The sequence below is a fragment of the Zootoca vivipara genome, chromosome 9 (assembly GCF_963506605.1).
Source record: "Zootoca vivipara chromosome 9, rZooViv1.1, whole genome shotgun sequence".
In the NCBI taxonomy this organism is placed as follows: domain Eukaryota; kingdom Metazoa; phylum Chordata; class Lepidosauria; order Squamata; family Lacertidae; genus Zootoca; species Zootoca vivipara.
This window is the reverse complement of record NC_083284.1, coordinates 36,550,703-36,566,239: the sequence shown is the minus strand read 5'-3', so window position 1 is coordinate 36,566,239 and position 15,537 is coordinate 36,550,703. Positions and strand designations below refer to the sequence as shown.

The window sequence follows — 15,537 nt, the reverse complement described above, 5'->3', positions numbered from 1 at the left end:
GCTCTTGTGATTGGCACACCACAGGGGGTGGGGGTTGAAAATAGGGGATTGTACTCGTAAGCTTTAGATATTAAGTGCAGGTGCTTCATTACAGTTACACTAATGCAAATGCTGGGAGGTAGTTGCCATTTGGGAGAATGATCTGAGAGTGAGATCAGGATCTGGCCCTGTGCCCACAAATATTTATATAAATATATTTATTCTGAAATGTATTTATGGCATGGATCTTAATTGCCGAGGGCTGCACAAATGAAAATATGTGCAACATAAATATCTCACGGCATACCGTGTTTCTCATATTTTAAGGCATCCCCAAAAAATAAGCCATGACAGGATTTCTAAGGGTTGGTGAAAAATAAGACATACCCCGAAAATAAGCCATGTCGTGTAGCCCCGACCGAGCGAGAGGCGAAGGCGCGGGACCCAGCAGGAGCTCCCTGCCTGCTTCCCCGAGCCGTCGCGCATCGGGGGACAGAGCCGAAGATCGGAGGGCGCTCCTTGCTGGGCTTGACAAGCCCGGCAAACAGCGCCCGCCGATCTTCGGACCTGTGCTGTGTGACAGGCAGGGGTGGGGGGAAGCGGAGATCGTTCTCCGCTCTCCCCCCACCCCCGCCTGTCACCAAAGATCGGCGGGCGCTCCTTGCTGGGCTTGACAAGCCCGGCAAACAGCGCCCGCCGATCTTCGGACCTGTCCTGTGTGACAGGCGGGGGTGGGGGGGGAAGCGGAGATCGTTCTCCGCTCTCCCCCCACCCCCGCCTGTCACCAAAGATCGGCGGGCGCTGTTTGCTGGGCTTGACAAGCCCGGCAAACAGCGCCCGCCGATCTTCGGACCTGTCCTGTGTGACAGGCGGGGGTGGGGGGGAAGCGGAGATCGTTCTCCGCTCTCCCCCCACCCCCGCCTGTCACCAAAGATCGGCGGGCACTGTTTGCTGGGCTTGACAAGCCCGGCAAACAGCGCCCGCCGATCTTCGGACCTGTCCTGTGTGACAGGTGGGGGTGGGGGGGGAAGCGGAGATCGTTCTCTGCTCTCCGCCCACCCCCGCCTGTCACCGAAGATCGGCGGGCGCTCCTAGCTGGGCTTGACAAGCCCGGCAAACAGCGCCCGCCGATCTTCGGCCCTGTGCTGTGTGACAGGCGGGGGTGGGCGAGAAGCGGAGATCGTTCTCCGCTCTCCCCCCACCCCCGCCTGTCACCAAAGATCGGCGGGCGCTCCTTGCTGGGCTTGACAAGCCCGGCAAACAGCGCCCGCCGACCTGTGCTGTGTGACAGGCGGGGGTGGGGGAGAAGCGGAGATCGTTCTCCGCTCTCCGCCCACCCCCGCCTGTCACCAAAGATCGGCGGGCGCTCCTTGCTGGGCTTGACAAGCCCGGCAAACAGCACCCGCCGACCTGTGCTGTGTGACAGGCGGGGGTGGGGGAGAAGCGGAGATCGTTCTCCGCTCTCCCCCCACCCCCGCCTGTCACCAAAGATCGGCGGGCGCTCCTTGCTGGGCTTGACAAGCCCGGCAAACAGCACCCGCCGACCTGTGCTGTGTGACAGGCGGGGGTGGGGGGGGAAGCGGAGATCGTTCTCTGCTCTCCGCCCACCCCCGCCTGTCACCGAAGATCGGCGGGCGCTCCTAGCTGGGCTTGACAAGCCCGGCAAACAGCGCCCGCCGATCTTCGGCCCTGTGCTGTGTGACAGGCGGGGGTGGGCGAGAAGCGGAGATCGTTCTCCGCTCTCCCCCCACCCCCGCCTGTCACCAAAGATCGGCGGGCGCTCCTTGCTGGGCTTGACAAGCCCGGCAAACAGCGCCCGCCGATCTTCGGACCTGTCCTGTGTGACAGGCGGGGGTGGGGGGGAAGCGGAGATCGTGCTCCGCTCTCCCCCCACCCCCGCCTGTCACCAAAGATCGGCGGGCGCTCCTTGCTGGGCTTGACAAGCCCGGCAAACAGCGCCCGCCGATCTTCGGACCTGTCCTGTGTGACAGGCGGGGGTGGGGGGGGAAGCGGAGATCGTTCTCCGCTCTCCCCCCACCCCCGCCTGTCACCAAAGATCGGCGGGCGCTCCTTGCTGGGCTTGACAAGCCCGGCAAACAGCGCCCGCCGATCTTCGGACCTGTCCTGTGTGACAGGCGGGGGTGGGGGGGAAGCGGAGATCGTTCTCCGCTCTCCCCCCACCCCCGCCTGTCACCAAAGATCGGCGGGCGCTCCTAGCTGGGCTTGACAAGCCCGGCAAACAGCGCCCGCCGACCTGTGCTGTGTGACAGGCGGGGGTGGGGGGGAAGCGGAGATCGTTCTCCGCTCTCCGCCCACCCCCGCCTGTCACCGAAGATCGGCGGGCGCTGTTTGCTGGGCTTGACAAGCCCGGCAAACAGCGCCTGCCGATCTTCGGACCTGTCCTGTGTGACAGGCGGGGGTGGGGGGGAAGCGGAGATCGTTCTCCGCTCTCCCCCCACCCCCGCCTGTCACCAAAGATCGGCGGGCGCTCCTTGCTGGGCTTGACAAGCCCGGCAAACAGCGCCCGCCGACCTTCGGACCTGTCCTGTGTGACAGGCGGGGGTGGGGGGGGAAGCGGAGATCGTTCTCCGCTCTCCCCCCACCCCCACCTGTCACCAAAGATCGGCGGGCGCTCCTTGCTGGGCTTGACAAGCCCGGCAAACAGCGCCTGCCGATCTTCGGACCTGTCCTGTGTGACAGGCGGGGGTGGGGGAGAAGCGGAGATCGTTCTCCGCTCTCCGCCCACCCCCGCCTGTCACCGAAGATCGGCGGGCGCTCCTAGCTGGGCTTGACAAGCCCGGCAAACAGCGCCCGCCGACCTGTGCTGTGTGGCAGGCGGGGTGGGGGGGAAGCGGAGATCGTTCTCCGCTCTCCGCCCACCCCCGCCTGTCACCGAAGATCGGCGGGCGCTGTTTGCTGGGCTTGACAAGCCCGGCAAACAGCGCCCGCCGATCTTCGGACCTGTCCTGTGTGACAGGCGGGGGTGGGGGGGAAGCGGAGATCGTTCTCCGCTCTCCCCCCACCCCCGCCTGTCACCAAAGATCGGCGGGCGCTCCTTGCTGGGCTTGACAAGCCCGGCAAACAGCGCCCGCCGATCTTCGGACCTGTCCTGTGTGACAGGGGGGGTGGGGGGGAAGCGGAGATCGTGCTCCGCTCTCCCCCCACCCCCGCCTGTCACCAAAGATCGGCGGGCGCTGTTTGCTGGGCTTGACAAGCCCGGCAAACAGCGCCCGCCGATCTTCGGCCCTGTGCTGTGTGACAGGCGGGGGTGGGGGAGAAGCGGAGATCGTTCTCCGCTCTCCCCCCATCCCCGCCTGTCACCGAAGATCGGCGGGCGCTCCTTGCTGGGCTTGACAAGCCCGGCAAACAGCGCCCGCGTGCACTTTATTAAAAAATAAGACATCCCTCAAAAATAAGCCATGTCGTGTTTTTTTGAAGAAAAAATTAATATAAGACATGACTTATAATATGAGAAACACGGTATGTGCATAGCAACAGAAACACAGACATATTTATATACCAACAGCTGTTCGTTGCAATTTGCAATATGGTTTGAAGCTGCTTATCAGTGTTTGAAACTAGCAATTCCTTTGCCTCTGATTTCTTATTATGTCCCTTGTACGGTTTGCTAAATCACAGGAAGCTAAATATTGTGGACAGCTCACTTGGAGATAGGCAAAATACCCAGTGAGGCAAATTGGAAGTATTTTTCTCACCCAAATTGGCACTAATATTGTGAATATGTTAGCACCACTAATCATAGCATTGTTGGGCAGGGACTGTATTATATTCCACCAGCAAACTTAGGTGTGCTGATAAGGTAAGATCTGCAATTAGAGTTTGTCTTTCCTTTTCCATCTTCACAATGTGACAGATCTCATTGATCTGATAGGATGTAAGGAACATTTTCTTCATACTTCTTGTGAGAGAACTGGATTGTCTCATTATGACTTGGGTCAAGGCTGAGCTGAAAGTAGTTGTCAGAGATGATCCAGAAGCCAAGAACTGACCGAGAAGGCAGACCTGAGTGACCAAGATAGGAATTAGATCTCAGGAACAATGCCAGCAGTCAGAGACAAGGAATGCAGGGTTTGGTGGGGAACACCAGGAGGGAAGGTCCCTGTCCAAACAAAAAGAGTGCAATGTTGAGCTTGGATGGGTGGGGTCAAGGTTCCGGAGCTGACAGCTCACTGCACAGGGCAGCTGAACAAAGCCCTGTGGATAGCTCACTCGGTAGAACATGAGACTCTCAATCTCAGGGTGGTGGGTTTGAACCCCGTGTTGGGCAAAAGATTCCTGCATTGCAGGGGGTTGGGTCAAATGGCCCTCAGAGTCTCTTCTAGCTCTTTGATTCTATGAAGCTGCTGGTTCTAGCCTAGGCAGCTGTTAACACCTAGCAAATATTATCACTGTGCCTGGAAGAGCATCTATTCGATCTGTAAAGAATATAAGCATCAACCGTGGAAGCAGGTTTATAAACATTTAACTATGTGTGCTTCCAGATGTATGTTTGTTGTGCATTTAGAGCTGTGTTTTTTATCACCATACACACAAAATCAGCAGCAAAGTGCTAGCCTGTATTCCCAGGCCCATTTAATCCAGATCTATGCTTTCTTCAGAAAATCCAATTAAGTTTAAAGTAAGCCTGTCGCCAGTTATAATTGGTGACATCTCCCATTTGTAATATTCAGCTCCTGTCTAGAAGCACCCTAAGTTTGGAAAAAGTGTCCCCTCCCTGTGTTTTATTTAACTATCTACTGACAAATGAACTCCAATTGGTGAGGAGATGGCTTGGCATTCTTTGCCATTATTGCCTCCTGGGTGGTCAGCGCACAGCTGAACCAGCTGCCTATGGCAAAGTGCTGTGTTGTGCAAACGGTTAGGCTAAGACACGTTCCATCTCCTGCAGTTGTCCAATATCTGTGGGTTGGCCCACAGTCTTGTCCCCCCTGCTGCCACCCCTAGAATTATCCCCTCTTTGTGCATAAAAGTGCCTAAATATTGAGGTGCGAGCCAGGCAATCATAGCAAAGTGAGATGAAAAGTGAATGTGTGACTTTACAGAGAGTATTGTTTATAGACACACACTCTGTGGGTGACTGGGCCAGTACTTCAGAGCTGTTGTTGCCTACAAAATATATACCATACCTCATTTTTTTAATACCCAATCACCAGTTAAATCAATTTTAAAGGTTTTTAGAGTGCTTTAGGTTAGGAAAACCAAAGTAAGCATCCTCAAGCAGGACTGACACAATTGTTGTCTGTATGAAGATAGAGGAGCTGCCTTGAGGCCTGCATTGGAACTAAGCAGAATATCAATTTAAAAACCAAGCCCAAAGGCTGCTATATTCACTGTGTTAGACAAAGTATAATGAAATTGCTTTTAATTGAAAATGAACACATTCCCCATCCACCTGCCTAACTAATTAATGTGCTGAGCTGCTAAATTAGTGCTAGTTTCAGTCTGTCTTGTGATGTTTGATCTCTTACACTAAACAATGGGGTGACTACTTAAGCCCATTTTCACGCTGGCCTTTTCCCTGACCTGATTTATAACTTTTGGGATTCACCCTGATAAAAGGCAAGTCTTTCACTTTGAGGAATGAAGAATAATACCATGTGTATAGTAAATAAAGGACTCTGTTTTGTCAACAATTTTTGTTAATTGCCAAAAATCATTTTTTTAAAAAATCCGTTCCTTCATTTTGTTCCTTTCGTTGCGTAGTTCTAACTCATTTTTCTTACAAGAGATTTTCCTAAAAGGATTGCCCTGTTGATTCATTTGTTTGCAAGTTACAGGTTTGTTACCTGATCACTGTATTTTGGGAAATTGATGAGCTCTTAATCTTTTTTCTCCTTTTTATGTTCTGCATCTAGAACCCGCTTTTTACTTTGGTGACACAGAATATCATGTGGCTGAGAGTGCTGGTCACATCGAAGTTCGTGTTTGGAGAACTGGAACTGACCTGTCTAAAGCAGCCACTGTCACTGTGCGCTCCAGGAAAACAGAACCATTATCTGCAGAAGGTGAATTATTTTTTCCAAGAGGCATTACCAATGTGCTATATCTCAACACTGATCTCTGCCAGATACGTTTGCATTGTGCATTATTCAGACATACGCAGATTTTGCCAGGAAAATCTCAGCACAAATTTTCAATAAATAGCTGCCCACAATACTCCCCAACTGTTTCCTTCAGACACTGTAATTCCAGAGTGTGGAATTATGGGCAAAACTATAAGAGAACTTAATGTTTTTATTTTCAGAGTGCAAGTGAGGGATTTAATTGGTTTAATCCAACTAACCTAAGAATAATAATAAAACAAAAATCTGATTTGCTAAAAATAAATGTAATGGTTAATAATTGTTAATGAGCTGAAAAGCTACCGTACTAAAGAGCTTGCAGATGTAGTATCAGCCTCTGTCTATAATCTTTGACAATTATTGGAAAATAGATGAGGTACCTGCAGAGTAGAGGCCGGCAAATGTTAACCCCATCTTCAAAAGCAGGGTGAAAGAAGGCTCAGGTAAGACTCAGGTGACTGACCAGTCAGCTTAACGTTGATTCCAGGAAATGTCCTAGAACAGATAATTAAACGGCTGGTCTATGAGCACTTAGAACCAAGCCCTATGAAGAACTGTTGAGGAAGTTGGGTATGTTCAGCCTCAGAAAGAGGAGACTGAGGAGATATCATGGCCGTCTTCAAATAACTAAAGATGGAAGATGGAGCAAACTTATTTTCTCCTGCTCTTGAGGGTAAGACCCGAATCAATGGCTTCCAAGTTACAAGAAAGGAGACTCTTAACGAAACATCCAGAAGACTTTTCTGATGGTAGGAGCTATTTGACAGTGGAACAGACATCCACAAGAAGTGGTGGACTCTCCTTGGGTGGTCCCCTGTCATGCATTATTTAGTTGAGATTCCTGCAAAGCAGGGAGTTGGACTAGATGATCCTCAGGATCCCTCCCAACTCTACAATTCTATAATTCTATGAATAAAATAAATATTAATTTAATAAGACAGTTGTGAAATCTAATGGATGTGATTCTAAATAGTCCCTCTTGCTTCTTATGTAGCTGGAGTTGATTACGTCGGCATCAGCCGAAACCTGGATTTTGCACCTGGTGTAAATATGCAGACTTTCCGTGTGACCATCTTGGATGATTTAGGACAGCCTGTCCTTGAGGGACCAGAAAAGTTTGAACTTGTTCTCCGAATGCCCATGAATGCAGTGCTTGGGGAACCAAGCAAAACTACCATATTCATCAATGATACCATCACTGATTGTAAGTGCTATAGATTCTACAACCTTTCAGTTGCCTAGAAAATTCACTAAGGGGAAAGTTGTTTGCGGCTGCAATCCTAAACACATTTATTAAGTCCCATTGAACACAGTGTGGCTTACTTCTAAGTAAACATGCATAGGAACTGCTGCGACTTCCACGTTCGTGCTCCCAGCACACACCCACACACCTAATTATATTATGCACACACATTTGCACATCAGTAACCCTGTGTAACTGTTGATATGAGCTTAACGTTTTAACTTTTTCCCAGTACGAATGAAAGACAAAGGTGATGAATTACCATGAAATGGCCCCATATGAATCTGAATCATATGGTGATCATAGCGAGATATAAAAGGACTGATGCTGGAATGCTTTCCTCCCACTAGTACCCAAAGTCCAATTCAAGGAACCTGTATACACAGTGAATGAAAAAGATGGGCAACTGGCAGCTATAATTTACCGTAGTGGTGATGTTAATCATAAATCTACAGTCCGCTGTTACACCCGCCAAGGCTCTGCCCAGGTTATGATGGACTATGAAGAGAGACCAAACACGGATGACTCTGTAGTGGTCTTCCTCCCAGGTAAGGTCTCGTTCTTAGAAAGCAAGAGTTTCCCTCGCAAGGAAGCGGTTGCATTTTCAGAATTTCTCATGAAAGGGCTTGTTTTTATTTATAACTGACAAAAGTTTGTAGCAACTAAGGGTTGTTCCAGGCTTCCTTTTTATTGTGCATTCATTACAGTTATCTGTACCAGGCAGTTAGACGAAATCCTTCTTTCAGTGATAATTTGCAGTTGCAAAAGTTTCAAGTTCCAGTCGGTGCATGTTCTGTACCTTCCTGATGAAAAACTGCAACCTATACCACAAATGTTGTTGCTTTGCCCTGCTCCTGTTGTGCTGTACTGCAAGAGCACTCCCCCGGATGCCAATAATGTGATAGCAATGTGGAAGCATCACAGAACAACCAGGAAAACAAAATTATCTGGCCCAATATATATCCACTACTAATGCACTGCTATTGTGTTAGTGACATGTTACCAAAAAAACCCAAAAAAAAACCCCCGCTAGTCTAAAGGGGCCCTAAGTCTGCAATCCTATACATGCACATACCAGGGAGTAAATCCCATTGAATTCAGTTGTGCTTGCTTCAGATTAAACATTCAGCTCAGTTTTGTTGTTGGGAAATTAACATACAGTGGTACCTCGGTTTATGAACACAATTGGTTCCGGAAGTCTGTTCATAAACTGAAGCGTTCATAAACTGAAGCGAACTTTCCCATTGAAAGTAATGGAAAGTGAATTAATCCGTTCCAGACGGTCTGCGGAGTAAGCGTTCATAAACTGAAGCGAACTTTCCCATTGAAAGTAATGGAAAGTGGATTAATCCGTTCCAGACGGGTCCACGGAGTACTCAACCTGAAGCGTACTTAACCCGAAGCATGGGTGTAATTGGTTCCGGAAGTCTGTTCATAAACTGAAGCATTCATAAACTGAAGCGAACTTTCCCATTGAAAGTAATGGAAAGTGAATTAATCCGTTCCAGATGGGTCCGCGGCGTTCGTAAACCAAAAATTCATAAACCGAGGTGTTCATAAACCGAGGTTCCACTGTACAAATATTAAATCATTTTTTTAACGTTCAAAGGAGCTTCAAAGGGAGACTGCAATGTGAAGCCAGTGAATTACATTCTGGGCAATTCCCCCTCTACTGTAGTCCTTAATGTTCAGTATTCACACACACACACACACACACACACACACACACACACCAGCATTAGAGGAGGGGAAGATAATGTTCTGTAGTGTGAGCTGACATTTTCTTGCACAACATTGGAGACAACCCAGCAAATATTTAATTTGGAAAGTGGAGTTAGATTGTAGGTGCTACCCAAAATATTTATGCCAACTAATCTGGTGTTTTGCCTCCTGCAGGAGAGATTGAGAAGCCGTGTGTGGTGGTCCTTGAAGATGATGCCATCTATGAAGAGGAGGAAGAGTTCAGACTGGTGCTTGGAACACCTAAAAGCACTTCAACATTTGGTGCCTCCATTGGGGAACAAAAAGAAATTTTGGTGAAGATTAAAGATGAAGAAGACAGTGAGTTTATGAGCCACTTCGTGCTCATTACATATTTTCAGATCAAAGGTGTGGGATTAAATGGAGCAAAGCATTAGTTTATTTTCTCATATGCCCTGCATTCAAGTACAGTTTTTTTATTGCTTGTGTAAAAATAGCATTGTTCCCAGTAGTACAATCAATTTTTGTTGAAAAAATATCATGTTACTAAAAAACCATACCCGTACACTCCCCCAAGTGGATATCGGTGATTTTAAAATGTAAAGAAAGGTTAATCCAATAGCTGAAACAAGATAAAACAAGAAAATGAAAAGGGGGTGCAGGATGTATAGGTGAATTAATTTTAATGTTCTTTGTTGCTGTCCTGACAGACAGCTCATTGCTTTTCTTTTTTTCTTTCTGGTGTTTGATGGCTTTGTGTGCACATTTTTTGTTGTTCATCGCTAGAGACACCCTATAAGCACTAAGGTTACAATCCGACATGTGTCCTTAAGACAATTCTGCCTATGTATAAATAAAATTATTAAATAGGAGAGAGTGATGTTTTTCAGTTCTCTTGCAGAACCAGTGATTAAGTTCTCCGAAATCAAATATAGCATTCAAGAACCTCAAGAGCCTGGGGAGATTGCCATTGTAAAGATTCCAGTCTTGCGTGTGGGGGACAGTTCCAAAGTTTCCATTGTGAGAATCCATACTAAAGATGGTTCAGCTACCTCTGGAGAAGACTATAATCCAATGTCGGACGGTGAGACTTTCCTCTGAATCTTAGAAAAATTACAGTAAATGTTATTTATTTATACACACAACACCACCTTTCATATGAATGCAGATTATAAGTTTAAACCAGTAAAAACGCATTATAAATGAGCTCAGTTGAATGCAAATTAAAATACAGCTGAGTGCACAACAGCTAAGGCCTTCTCTTCCATTGGTCACCACCAGAGGTAGTTCCACAGGCTGTGGTACAACCAAGAGGGCATCGCCCTGAGAATTTCAGTACCCTGGGTGGCCTATATGGGTGCAGGTATTTCCTCCACTGACCAGATTGCTAAGTGTTTTTTTAAGTCAGCAACAGACACTTAAGCTTGACTCAGTAGCAAATTGGCAACTAGTGCTACTTATTTAGCAGAGATTTTTCATAATCAAAGTAGGCTGCTCCTGTTAGCAACTCAACCGCTCCATTTTACATAAGCTAAAGCAGGGGTCAGCAAACTTTTTCAGCAGCGGGCCGGTCCACTGTCCCTCAGACCTTGGGGGGGGGGATGACGACTATATTTTGAAAAAATAACAAAAATGAACAAATTCCTATGCCCCACAAATAACCTAGAGAGGCATTTTAAATAAAAGCACACATTCTAGTCATGTAAAAACATGCTGATTCCTGGACTGTCCGCAGGCCGGATTTAGAAGGCAGTTGGGCCGTATCCGGCCCCCAGGCCTTAGTTTGCCTACCCATGAGCTAAAGCTTCTAGACCAACCTTAAGGGCAGCGCTACATAGTGTGTATTACAACAGTCCAATCCTTAGATCCCTGTGGTCATCTGATTCCTGTCTGGAATCTGGCCCTACAGCCAAAACCGAGAAAGGGTGCCTTTCACTGCTAACCTCCATTGACAACAATGAGCACCCCTAGACTATTCATACTAGTACTAGGTATTTTGCTTGTTTTTTAGCAGTTGGTTTTCTGCCAGCCAGGTGCCCAACATGAATTTGACACGGTGTGTCAAGACTGTTGCCTTTTGGAACCTAGCCTAACTGTGCTGATGACTGGAGAGGGAAAGTTTAGTTCTTTCTATAATATATATTCATTTCAGATATTGAATTCAAAGAAGGAGAAACAGAGCACTTTGTTGAGGTTGAAGTTTTGTATGATGGAGTGAGAGAAATGCGTGAAGCATTCACAGTGCACTTGAAACCAGATGAGAATATGGTAGCTGAGACACAGGTAAGAACCAGGTCATTTTTGGTTAGTTGCGGACACATTTGCTTTTGATCATGATGATTCAGAAACAGCAACAAGTAAAAGTGTCACTGTTTTTTTGACTTCCTCAGATGCAAGTTTTGAGGACCAAACTAGACTGGAAGCCTAGGATCAGGTCTCCTGCTTTTAAAAAACAAACAAACCCGTTTGGTATCAGATACACAGGACCTGAAATTTCACTGAAGGAAATTTCATCCTTCTCTCTTTTACCTGATTTAAAATCCTCCCCCTAAGTGCTATTTGAGAAATGTGTCCAAATACAATCTAATTGTACCTAGTTGAACCCTCAATGAAAAATACCTATTTTAATTATGTGCCTAATCTGTGCTCAAACATCTGTTTTGTGGCAGAACTTCTTTCACATACAAACAGCCATCTGAAGTCATCTGGCTGTTTGTTTGTTTTTATTAAAAGTTTTGGAAATTGTATCCTGTATGAGTTAGCTTAGTGCATTTTTAAAAAGATATCTTGTAACAGACATAGGGTGGATCCAAATGTTTCCTTACTCCAGTGGAAAGGAACTTTTCTGCTCAATCTTGCCACCGTTGCACTATAAACGTTTACAGTATGCTTTTAGGTCCCCTTGCAGATGGAACCTTCTTTTCTGCCTTTCCTTTCAGATGAACAAAGCTATTGTGTACATTGAAGAAATGGACAGTGTGGCAGATGTGACTTTCCCAGCTGTGCCCCAGGTTGTCTCTCTCTTGCTGTATGACGACACTGCTAAAAGCAAAGGAAACCCCCAGCCTCCAACTGGCTACCCTGTTGTGTGTGTAACGGTACGCTCTGCTCTGCCAGCTCTTCTCCAGATTTTATTTTCTAAAGGTCTGCTATTAGCTGGGAAGTGAACACTTTCTGGATGTGTAAAACAGTGGCATGGACTCCCTTGGTAGGTAGGTGGCCTCTCCTTCCTTGGAGGTTTTTAAGCAGAGGTTGGATGACCATCTGTCATGGATGCTTCAGTTGAGATTCCTGCATTGCAGGGGGTTGGACTAGATAGCCCTCGGGATCCCTTCCAACTGTACAGTTCTATGACTCTGTGATTCTATGATCTCCTTAGCTCTTCTGGAGGTTTAGGGCATGCATTCAATTTCAATACTTAGAATTACACACCTCATTTCTTGAGAACTGATTTTTTTTTAAAAAAATTGAGAACTGATATTTGGCATTTTATAGCAGTTTTAGTTTTCAGAGCATATTATCTTCATTTTGCATGCCCGTGAGATGAGTCACTTTTACTCCCATTTCACAGATAGGGAACTGAGGTAAAGAGATACAGTGGTACCTCGGTTTATGAACACAATTGGTTCCGGAAGTCTGTTCATAAACTGAAGCGAACTTTCCCATTGAAAGTAATGGAAAGTGGATTAATCTGTTCCAGACGGGTCCGCGGAGTACTCAACCTAAAGCATACTTAACCCGAAGCATGGGTGTATTTGGTTCCGGAAGTCTGTTCATAAACTGAAGCGTTCATAAACTGAAGCGAACTTTCCCACTGAAAGTAATGGAAAGTGAATTAATCCGTTCCAGATGGGTCCGCGGCATTTGTAAACCGAAAATTCATAACCTGAGGTGTTTATAAACCGAGGTTCCACTGTACGTAGTAAGATGCTCAATACCACTCAATGAGCCGTATGTAGAGGTTGTATCCTATCCAGGTTCTTACTTTTCTGTTTTGGAAAACAGAGGCCAGTTTAAACTTATTAAACTTTCCAACCCTGGCTCACAATTGGATGAAACCACAAGAAAAAAATGAACTTTAGTTCCTGCCTTTTCTCTTTTTAGCTAATGCATGGTATGATTTACATATATTATATCATAGAATCATAGAATCATAGAGTTGGAAGAGACCACAAGGGCCATCCAGTCCAACCCCCTGCCAAGCAGGAAACACCATCAAAGCATTCTTGACATATGCCTGTCAAGCCTCTGCTTAAAGACCTCCAAAGAAGGAGACTCCACCACTCTCCTTGGCAGCAAATTCCACTGTCAAACAGCTCTTACTGTCAGGAAGTTCTTGCTAATGTTTAGGTGGAATCTTCTTTCTTGTAGCTTGAATCCATTGCTCTGTGTCTGCTTCTATGGAGCAGCAGAAAACAACCTTTCTCCCTCCTCTATATGACATCCTTTTATATATTTGAACATGGCTATCATATCACCCCTTAACCTTCACTTTTCTTTCCCTTCCAAACACCTGGGAGGCATCTGAGCTGTGATAAACTGAAGGCTTTCAGCAGTATCAGATTGTTAATTTTAGATGCCACGTACATTAAGATTCATTTCCTCAATTATTATGAAACTAAAATGCAGCACCTATGGTGATGAATTCGGGAGAGAACTCGTTAAATACTAATGCAACATGAGGAAAAATACCTTTTACTCAAAATTTGATCTGAATTATTTACTTTCCTGGAGCAAGTTTAGATATAACTCGATGGATTTATTGTATGTTTCTATTCAACTTCAGGCATGCAACCCCAAATATTCAGATTATGACAAGACTGGATCTATTTGTGCTGCTGAAAACATCAATGACACGCTGACCTTGTATCGCTGGCTTGTCAGCGCTCCAAGTGGCAGTGATGGGGTGACCAGTCCCATGCGAGAAGTGGACTCCAACACTTTCTTCACCAACACCAAGTCCATTGCCTTGGACTCTATATATTTCCAGGCCGGTTCAAGGGTCCAGTGTGCAGCACGTGCTGTCAATGCCAATGGAGATGTGGGTTTAGAATTATTGAGCCCAATTTACACAATAAACAGAGGAGAAGGTAAGGAAGCAGAAAGTCTTCATGAATGAAATAAAATCAAGTGGCTTTTGTGAAGCTGAAATAGATGTTTGTTTCAAAGGGCTTTTTCATAGTTCAAGGACACACACAGCGGATGTGAAGCACGGGATGTAGGGGATGTGGTTGGGGGGTCTATCCTGGGGAAGGTTTGGGGGCCAGATAGAGAAGCTTGGAGGGCCACATTCAGATCCAGGCCTGAGGTTCTCATTCTCTACAAAGTTGCATAGTATATGCCTGCTTCCTATAGTGCTTTCCCCTTGATGAAATGGGTGGAAAGGCTTTGGAAAGCAATGACTTTGCACACAGGGATGTTATGGCCATTTGGCCAATGTGCTGAGCCAAGCCATGGTTTGTCTGAGCATGTCATCCAACCCTTGGCTCATGTTTCATTTCCCCTGCTGAACTACAAGCTGTAAACCAGAGGGCAAACCTTGGTTGTAGCCCATCACATATTTTGTCCGGTTATCATATTTTGCTTCCACCAAGGGTTTCCTTACATCTTGCAAGTGAAACTATAACGTAGGCAAGTTCCATAATCAAAGCAAGGAGAGCTCTGCTCTCACGTGTCTGCTCTGCAACCTGCTGGAACTGGACATTCTAATCATATATGGATGGGTATATGGATCATACCTGTGGGTAGGTGGGCAGCAGGCACAGGCCCAATATGGCTTAGTTTCATCATCAGGAAGTGAAATAAAAGGGCAGTCTCAGTCCATACAGCAGTTCCTGTGAATGAGAGACCCAGATGGCTCCAATCCCAATTGGATTAGCTTCTGTGATGCATATTATAGCTTCTATCTTTCCCATGGAGGTAGAGGAAAGCTTCATCCCACACTGGTTCCTGTCCTGTTGAATTGGGGGTGGTGCTGCAGGGAAGAGAAAGTAGACCTGCTGCTACTACTCAAGTAAACTGGGGCTGTGCCCAGTAGTGTTGGCTTCACAATCAGATCAAGAGTATATTATGTCAACCATAAGATTACATGTTTTTTAAAGTATCAGCATTTTAAAATTTGGTTCTTCCAAGGCAAGACAAAGCAGAATTACTCTCACTTTGTTTTTAATCAACCTTTTGCCCTTTTCCACGTAGGCTTGTGTCAGCCCCGTATACCGGGAACGGTCGGAGCAGAACCTTTCTCAGCCAGAATACGTTACACAGGTCCAGATGATCCTGACTATTCCAACCTGATCAAATTAACAGTTACAATGCCTCATATGGATGGTAAGTACTAGACACGTGCATTTTATTAATACTGAACAATTACACTGATGCAGCACTATCTGTCATCACAATCACTTGACTCGTGATTCATAACAAATAAAGAGGAGGTACCCAGCTAATAGTTAAACACTTGGATTCACTATCTCAAGGTGGGATGGTAACCACCAATTTAAATGGGTTTTAAATTCATGGAGATAAGGCTAC

At 46.4% G+C, this 15,537-nt stretch overlaps 1 protein-coding gene across 1 annotated transcript in view; it reads left to right on the top strand.

Moving 5' to 3' along the window:
* The window catches only part of FREM3 (FRAS1 related extracellular matrix 3), an 87,426-nt gene that overhangs the window by 56,315 nt on the left and 15,574 nt on the right, over positions 1-15,537 (top strand). The window contains exons 7-15 of the mRNA XM_035112018.2: positions 5,856-6,005; positions 7,057-7,266; positions 7,656-7,853; positions 9,202-9,366; positions 9,908-10,090; positions 11,159-11,289; positions 11,946-12,104; positions 13,793-14,096; positions 15,202-15,333. Coding sequence (XP_034967909.2) covers positions 5,856-6,005; positions 7,057-7,266; positions 7,656-7,853; positions 9,202-9,366; positions 9,908-10,090; positions 11,159-11,289; positions 11,946-12,104; positions 13,793-14,096; positions 15,202-15,333 — 1,632 coding nt within the window. The remainder of the gene's footprint in view (positions 1-5,855; positions 6,006-7,056; positions 7,267-7,655; positions 7,854-9,201; positions 9,367-9,907; positions 10,091-11,158; positions 11,290-11,945; positions 12,105-13,792; positions 14,097-15,201; positions 15,334-15,537) is intronic.